The sequence below is a fragment of the Nicotiana attenuata genome, chromosome 9 (genome assembly GCF_001879085.1).
Source record: "Nicotiana attenuata strain UT chromosome 9, NIATTr2, whole genome shotgun sequence".
Taxonomy (NCBI): domain Eukaryota; kingdom Viridiplantae; phylum Streptophyta; class Magnoliopsida; order Solanales; family Solanaceae; genus Nicotiana; species Nicotiana attenuata.
This window is the reverse complement of record NC_031997.1, coordinates 13,493,485-13,502,502: the sequence shown is the minus strand read 5'-3', so window position 1 is coordinate 13,502,502 and position 9,018 is coordinate 13,493,485. Positions and strand designations below refer to the sequence as shown.

At 40.8% G+C, this 9,018-nt stretch overlaps 1 protein-coding gene across 1 annotated transcript; it reads right to left on the bottom strand.

Annotated features, from left to right (window-relative positions):
* LOC109232534 (WAT1-related protein At2g37460-like) lies at window positions 5,744-7,889 on the bottom strand (the record flags this gene model as incomplete). Its single annotated transcript, XM_019398300.1, has 5 exons — window positions 5,744-6,637; window positions 6,709-6,860; window positions 6,968-7,114; window positions 7,184-7,451; window positions 7,759-7,889. Coding segments are annotated over 5 exons (828 nt in total), but the record flags the coding sequence as incomplete, so codon positions are not given.

Below are 9,018 nucleotides of genomic sequence, written 5' to 3'. Positions count from 1 at the left end.
ACAGTAACTTGCACTTGATCAGGCAGGGTTAATGATGAAGCTAGGGTAGCTAAAGCATCAGCCTTCTTATTTTCTTTCCTTGGCACATGCTGAATAGTCACATCACCGAGCCATCCCATTAATTTTTTAGTGTAATCATGGTATGGGTGTAGTTCAGGCTTCTTGACCTCATAACTACCTAGAAGCTAATTGACCACTAACTAAGGTCACCAAAGACTTGCAGTTGCAACCGCTTCATTTCGACAGCCATTTCAGGCCCAAGTATTAGTGCTTGATACTCAGCAACGTTGTTAGAGCAGAGTTGTGTCAACGTAAAAGAGTAGGGCAGAACTTCACCTTGAGAAGTGACAAATACTACACCAGCACCAGCAACCAGCACCAGCCCCTCCGCGATGTGCAGCACCATCAAAGTACTTCTTCCATGGAGGCTGAACTTCAATGGTCATTGCGTCCTCATCAGGTAGTTCGTCAGTTAGCTTCCAATCATCAGGTATAGGGTAGTCTGCCAAAAAGTCCGCTAACACTTGTCCTTTTATAACCTTTTGAGGGATGTATATGATTTCAAATTGTTGAAACTGGAGGTACCACCTTGCTAGTCGATCACTAAGGACAGGTTTTGACATCATGAACTTGATGGGATTTTCTCTAGAAACAAGACGAAGAACATGAGCTTAAAACTAGTGCTTCAACTTTTGAATTGAGAAGACTAGCACCAAACACAACTTTTCAATTGGCGAATAATTCAACTCATTTGGTGTCATCATCCTGCTCAAGTAGTAAAGAAAGTTTTCTTTCCCCTCACTATTTTCTTGGGCCAGCAGCGCTCCAACTGACCTTTCTTGTGCCGAAATATATAGTATCAACGGCTTTCCAAGTATAGGGGCTGCTGAAATCGGAGGCTTCATCAAGTAGGATTTAATGCTCTCGAAGGCATTGCTACACGCTTGGTCCCATTTGAAAGGTACACCTTTTTTCATAAGGCGACTGAATGGTTGGCACCTCCCAGCTAGGTTTGAGATGAATCTCCTACGGTCCGCCAACTTTCCTTGCAGACTTTTCAATTCGTGAATATCCCGAGGCTCAGGCATTTTCAAGATTGCATCTACTTTGGCTTGATCAATTTCAATCCCTCGATGTCGGACAACGAAACCAAGGAACTTCCCGGATGTAACTCCAAAGGCACATTTCAATGGATTCATCCTAAGTTGGTACCTCCGGAGCAACTCAAACACCATCCTCAAGTCTTTCAAGTGGTCGCCCCTCTTTCTCGATTTTACCACCAAGTCGTCCACATAGCATCCGGCATTTTTGTGGAGAAGATCTCAAAAATATTCTGCATAGCCCTTTGATAAGTAGCACCAGCGTTCTTCAAGCCAAAAGGCATTACCCTATAGCAATAAATACCCTTGAGGGTGCAGAATGCAGTAAGCTATTCATCTTTCGGTGCCATACGAATTTGGTTATAGCCTGATGAACCGTCCATAAATGACATTGCCTCGTACCCAGTAGTAGCATTGATCATCAACTCCGGAATAGGAAGTGGGAATTCATCTTTTGGGCACGCATTGTTGAGATCTCTGAAGTCAACGCATACTCGAATCTGGCAATTTTTCTTGCTTGAAACCCGTGTCGGGTATTTAACTTCACGAATAAAGCCAGCTTCAATGAGTTTGTTAACTTCGGTTTCAATCAAGGAAACCAAGTCCGACCTAAATCACCTTTGGGCTTGTTTGACAGGGCAAGCACCATTTTTGATTGCAAGGTGATGGACTGCTACTTTCGGGTCCAAGCCAAGCATCTCTTTGTAACTCCAAGCAAAGACATCCCTGAACTCCTTGAGTAACTCAATATAAGGGCTTTCTTCATCAACTTCTAGTAAAGCACTTAGGTAGGTGGGTCTTGGTTCTTCATCGGTGCCAATGTTAACTTCTTTTAAGGCATCAACTGTCGTCTTCACTCCTTCTTCAAGTTCAGGTGGAGCATCTTTTGCACCTTCATCTTCTTGAGGGTCCCCATCGTTGAAGGACATGTGATAACACAGTGAAACATCCTCCAATTCTGCATTATCCTCCATTGAAGATGGAACACCATTCTCGCCTTGTACAGTAACATGATACGAAGAACCCACACTTTCTTCATCTTCGTCACATTCCTTAGTGTAGACCACAGTATACGGTTTACCTTCAGTACCTCTTTACATGAAACCACAAGTTTTGTTTGTCGCCTCATTCTAGAAGGAACCAACCTTTGGAAATCCTTAGAGATCTTCTGGATTTTAGGTGAAGCGAATGTTTTTATGCTTTGAAAATTTCTCTGGAACTTGTTCCCCTTCTTTAATGGACCCAATCTCTCAAACACGGAAGTCCTCACAGTTGATTTTCCAAGTCGATCAAAGACAGAAGGCTTGTTAAAAGCGGCAGATTCATCTTCTACAGTGATATAATTGTTGCTCGCCTTTCGTATGGAGATGCGTACGGGTAAGGGTTGCTTGTATCCCAAACCTTCACGTGATTGCCTCGTCGCAGCTTCTGATGGGAGCTTCCCTAACTTTGACAGCTCATTGGGATTGTATCCAGGTTTTGCAAATAGCTTGTAAGCATTAGGGTCAAAACCTTCATCTGTTCGCTTTGTAGGGAGTGCCACATTCTGCAAACGATTTTGGGCTACAGACCCTGCAAGCGGCTTCGAGGACAACTTTACTGCCTCAATTCGTTTTGCCGGAAGAGTTAACTCCTTTAGCGTGTTAATTTGGAGATGAGATGATTCGCCCTCATCTTTCTTCCTTTTAGGGACATATTGGAGCGCGAGACTTACTATCTTTCCATAAGACGCAATATCCCCTCTATGAGATTTATTCGCGTTGGCATGTACCTCCTCAGTAACAGCTTTGGCTTTACCAATAGTCACATTAACTCTTTTAGTTATGGGCTCGTCATTCTTGCTTTTCATGCCATCATCAACTTTTAGCTCCTTCACAATGCGATTCTTCAAGTAGAACTTTGCATCGGCGAAGTGTGACTCTGCCTCGGTGAATGGCTCACCATCAGCAACTATCTTCTTCTCGACTTCACCCCCGTAGTATTTTAAACATTGATGGTAGGTAGATGTAACTACTTTATTCTCATATATCCAAGGCCTTCCAAGCAAGACATTGTATGAAGTCTTCGCATCGATCACATGCAGCCATGCACTTGATTGCATATCTTCAATAGTGATTCCCAGCCTGATCGCGCCTATGGCTCTTTGCCCCTCTTGGTTGAATCCTTGGATCATCACACGACTTTCTGAGAGTTCGTTCATGGGAATACCAAGTTCCTTCACAGTGCGAATTAGCAAAATTTTCACTGAGGATCCTCCATCAACCAAAGTTCGATTTACCCTTTCATCACGCATATAGCCAACCAGGTACAATGGGCGGTTATGAGGAGTGTCACCTAGCAGAAGATCGTCATTTGTGAACGTGACTTTTTCCTTACAAGCATTAACTTCTTGAGGAGTGGACTCGATAAACTTTTCCGAAGATGGTGCCAACGGTAGATCATCACTCTTTTCTTTCCCTTCGTCAGTATGGCAACAAGAGGCATCAATACCCCTATGGGAAATCTTCATGCGGAAGCAACTTGGTAAAAATTCCTCCAAGGTCACTGGATGTCGTGGCTTTTAAGGGTGGTGCACCTCCACTTTTGCTTTCTTTACATGCTTAACTGGATTCCATCTCCTAGGTCTTTTCACCATTATTTTCCTTGTTGGTTGTTCCATTGATCCTTTTCGTGGGCTCCTTTTGGGGCGCCTACGACGAGTCACCAACGTCTAACCTTCATCATCCTCAGGTTGACCATCTTCAACTTTGTTATTCTCCAATAAGTCTTCATCTTGACTTTCTTTAAAACTACATAATTCGTCTGGACTGAATGAGCCAAATGTGATAGAGACTTGGTTTGCGCTTGTTTTCTCATCTTCAAGCACGATCTTCTTTTCGCGAGCCAAGTCCATAACTTTGTCCTTGAAGACAAAGCACTTCTCCATGGGATAGCTCACAAATCGATGGTATTTGTAGTAATTTAGGTCATTTGTTTTCCTAACTTTATTTGGTCTCTTCATCTCCGGAAGCTCAATGAGATTTAACTCGAGGAGTTCTTCAAAAATAGTTGGCATATCAGAATCCAAGAATAAGTACTCCTTCTCTTGCATTTCTTTTAGAGTCAACTTTCCACTTGGCTTATCTTGAAAAGAAATGGATTTCGTACTCTGCTTCTTGCTCACCTTTGTTGTGAACTTCACAGGTAATGTGTTGACATTCACAGCTTCTTTGTTTTCAGATTTGGGTACAAACTTGCTTCATTTACTGACTTCTTGCTTGTCGTTCCCTTTGCGAGGCTCATAGATAGGCAACCTTTCATTTCCAGCGGAGGCCATGCTCAACTCCATGTCATGGGCACGAGTCGCAAGTTCTTCAAATGTGCCAGGCTTGATACCTTCCAAGATGTAGCGTAGTCCCCAATGCATGCCTTTGATGCAAATCTCTATGCCCGAAGCTTCACTAAGTTTGTATTTGCAGTTGACGCTTGCATTCCTCCAACAATTGATAAAGTCGATAACTGGTTCACCCTTTCGTTGACGAGTATTTGCAAGTTCTATCATACTTACAGTACGTCTCGTGCTATAAAAGCGATTGAGGAATTCTTGCTCTAGTTTATCCCAGCTATCAAAAGATCCAGCTTCAAGGTCCGTGCACTAATCAAAAGCATTTACTTTTACTAAGCGGACAAACTACTTGACGAGGTAATCTCCATAAGTCCCAGCATTGTTGCATGTCTCAACGAAATGCGCTACATGTTGCTTTGGATTGCCTTTGCCGTCAAACCGTTGAAATTTAGGAGGTTGATAACCAGTAGGCATCTTCATCATATTGATCCTTGAAGTGTACGGCTTTGCGTATGTAAATGAGGACTTGGAAGCGACTTCATACTTTTTTTTATAATCCCTTCAATAAACTCTTTTAGTTGATTGATTGGAATCATCCCTTCCGAAGAGACTGGAATTTCCTTAGTGGATGCAACTTGTCGTAAGGGAGGATCAATCTCTTGAACTTCTGGGAGTTTGCCAGGTGCATGGGTGGAATCTTCTTCCATCAAGATCCCCACCCTATCTGTTATTTTGTTAATTCTAGCATCTTGATTTTGCATGCATTTGGTCAAGCCAGCGATTACTTCCGTCAAGTTTGCCAATTGCTCCTCCACAGATGAAGTGTTTGTCACCATGGCTTGCATGATTGTTCTGGACGATGGAGAGTAGCATGGATTGTCACACAGGTTGATTCTTGATTGGCTCATGCTATGTGGTGTAAGTGGGGAGGATCCATCACTTGAAGCATCATCATCTTCCTTCACAGCAGAGTGCTTGGATCCGGAGAGGTCAAGTAGAGCAAGAGTTTTCTTAATCTTTTCAGCAACATCACTTCCTCCTTCACGTGCGTTCGTGGAAGATCTTGCTCTTTTTGAGGATAAAGATCCGAAAACAGGGGTTGATGCGGACAGCACTTGGGGTGCTTGTTGTCCTAACGATCTTGCTTTGCTCATCGTAACTGGTCCAAAGCTTCCAAAGGTAACATCGAGGATGCTTTCCGCATCAACATAGAACTTGGAATTAGCAGCCTTGGTGGAAGTTAAACTGGAGTTGATTTTTTCTTTGAAGCCATTTCAATGTTCTTAAACTATGGTGATTGAAAAGTTAAGATGAGAGGTAGATATTGTCCCACCGGGAACAATCGTAGTATTAGATTACGAATATTTGAGTGTACAATCTCTATGAATCCTATGATTCTTCTTTCCAATAGTTAATAAATTCAAGGGCCTTTGAGCTTGATCTTGAATCTATATTTGTTTCCACGAACGATGATCTTGAATTCAATTAGCACAAACTTTGATTCGAACTCGTACTCCTTGAATCTTGACTTGCTCTTCGTTCTTGAGGTTGAACTTGATTTCTTGAGCTTAAGTTGTTCGTTCTTGAGCTTGAACTTGATTGCTTGAAGCTGGAAACTTGTAGAGAAATTTGTTGCGTTTGATCCACGAGCTCTCTCTTGCTTCTTGTTATAACTTCTGGTGTCTTCTCTGGGTTATGAAAACCCTTACTTATAGTTGTGGGAGGAAGAGTTGTGATGAGAACAAACTCACTATAGTTGTGAGGAATTTTACAAGTATACCACGAGATTCCATCTCACTACCTTGTCAGCTCTACCATGTAGTCCCAGGATCGATTGATCATATGCTGCCACAGCCTGATGATGACAATCAGATAATGGAGTACATACAGATTGAATCAAAAGAAGAACCGGAGGATCAGGAAGAGGAGCTGGAGTATCGTCATGAGGATGTAGATCCTGAAGAAGACCAAGAGAAGGAGAGACTGGGAGGAGATTCCAAGGATGTTTATTGAGTTGTTGGTTGATTTCCATTTTGTACCCTTTAAATTCCCTAAGGGCAATCCTAGGAGCCCATGAAATCTTTATAAGCCCCGAAATCTCCTCCCGACCTCACCTGTTGGTGCTAGTTCCTCTGTTGCAAATCTGTTATCCTTATTTTTGCCCCAAAGAACATTGTAAAGGCCTAACACAATCACAGTAGCACCAAGTATCCTGCAAAAAAAGTGTACATTTGTTTAGTTTTTGTTGCAACTCTTATATGAGTTTTAAGGTTAAAATATTACCTTCCGAGGTTCATTTGAGCATGGAGAAGTAATGTACTGGTTACAGGTACCATAACCATGTTTAAGGGATTGAACGTTGTCAGGAATACAAGACCCCTGTATTTCATTATGAATCCTTGTATGTAATAAGTTAGTCCTGAACAACATATCTCCTAGATTATGACATGGAAAGTAAGGAATTTTTAATATATTTAACATGTAGAGGCAAAGTTTTTCTTGATAGAAATACTAGGAAACATTGATCTTTTAACCTACTTATATTGTACACGATCGCAAGCAACTTTGCATCCCAATGAATGCTCCACACTGCAGTCTTTCTTCTTTCCATCACCGCTGCTACTATACCTCCCTCAATTGTCCCAAGAAAGCATATCCATGTCGTGAGGGAGATTCCGACAGGATAGGTCTAGGATGTGATCGCTTAGGCAAAGAAAAAAAACTAGAGTCAGATTTTTTGCTTTTTCCTAATAACTTATCTGTAACTAAGTTCTATCTTTACCAGCAAAACTATGAAACCTGCCGAACTCAAGCACCTACTAATTAGCAGAAAATAACCTTTAATAAAATGATTTGAATTTGGGTTTATCCCACCACTTTGAGATGCATTATTAGGCTTTCCTTTTGTCCAAAGTTCAAACACAAGGCCCTGTACCAGAATCATTATCAGTATACCACCAAATGTGGCAATGGTACCAATTAGCTTGGCCAGGCTGCGGGGACTTTTAAGATTCATCATCTCAAGCCTGAATAAACAATATATGTGCAAAAAGAATTTAAATTACAATAAATACCCCTTAATACACAATGTATTAAAAAGATTAGACTAGCCCATGTAATGCAACAACACTATAGAGATCTTTAATTTCATATTCTAGACCTCAAATAACCTTGACTGTAGGTTGTAGCTGAGTGGCGAAAATAAAAAAATATTAACTGATACTAACTAAGAGTGTAAATCACTAGTATGTAATATTTTATTATAATAGGTTTTTAAGTATTTGATTTATAGATACAATGTGTGTATCTGAATGAGACAAGGGTATAATTTACTTGTACATCCAGGCCATTATTAAAGTAATGGCAGGAATAACATTGCACATTGCAGATTCAAATGTTTCTATTGTATCTTTCAAGCCTAGAGAGGAGAAAATCGGGTCGATGATTGACCTGTTGGTCAAGAGAAAGATGTGTAATTAAATATTCATTACATGGGTAAAATAATAATTTTTTATGTTTGAGAGTTACTCCAGTATGCTAAGAGCTACAATCTTAGCATACAATCTTAGCAAATATTGCATGAGTTATCTTTGGTCTTGTATTCATATGAAAAGATATTCAACTTGTCTGTTAGTTTTTATATTTTTCTTTCTACTACTCATAACTAGGCTAGAATAAAAGTTCAAACATGTTAACTGAACAACAAACATAAGAAGGGAGGGAGGGGGGGGGGAGAGAGAGAGAGGAGGAGAGAGAGAGAGAGAGAGAGAGAGAGAGAGAGACTATTACTTAGTTAACGTAACTAACAACTAAGAGGAGNTGAGAGAGAGAGAGAGAGAGAGAGAGAGAGAGAGAGAGAAGCATACTTATTTAGAAATACCACAAAATGAGCAATGACCAGAGTAGCCACCGCCTGTCGATAGAAGGCAAACACATAGGCGTTTAATCCTTTATTCAGAGCAACTTTCGACAAGATATCAAAACATGCTAGCACACATGCCGAAAGGCTGCAACAATGAAAGGTCTAGCTCTGTTGAATAAATTCTAATTTGGATGATTTCAGTTCTGCAAAGGTTTTTAGTGTTGGAAGCGGGAAGAGGAGATGGCGGATTTCATTCAGTTTAGAAAATATATCTGCTTTCACGTGAACCCAAGAAGACAAGAAATCTGTAGATTCATGTTGAGTTTGATAGAGAGAACGCAAGAGATCTACCTGGACACCCCAGTTATCAAGCCTATCTGTAGTAAGTAATTTGCCATGCAATATTAACCACATTATGAACTTTGCCTTGGGCCTTCCCTTGTTCTTGAACATTAGACTTTCCTAGTAGACTCTAGGAGCATCTCCCGACAGCTGCAAATAGATTTTTCTATTATAGCTCTTACCTTCTTTAAATATGATGCTAATCCTGTCTAATGTACTCCTTGCTTCAAAAATCTTCCTGACCATCCAACTAATTTGTTGTGGTACAGGTATATCTTCTAGCTGATGTCTTTTTATATAATAGGTATGTATCCACTTGATCCAAAGCTTATCTTGCTTATGGGCTAGATCCTAACAACTTTTTGGAATAGCAGCTTTATTCAAAAATG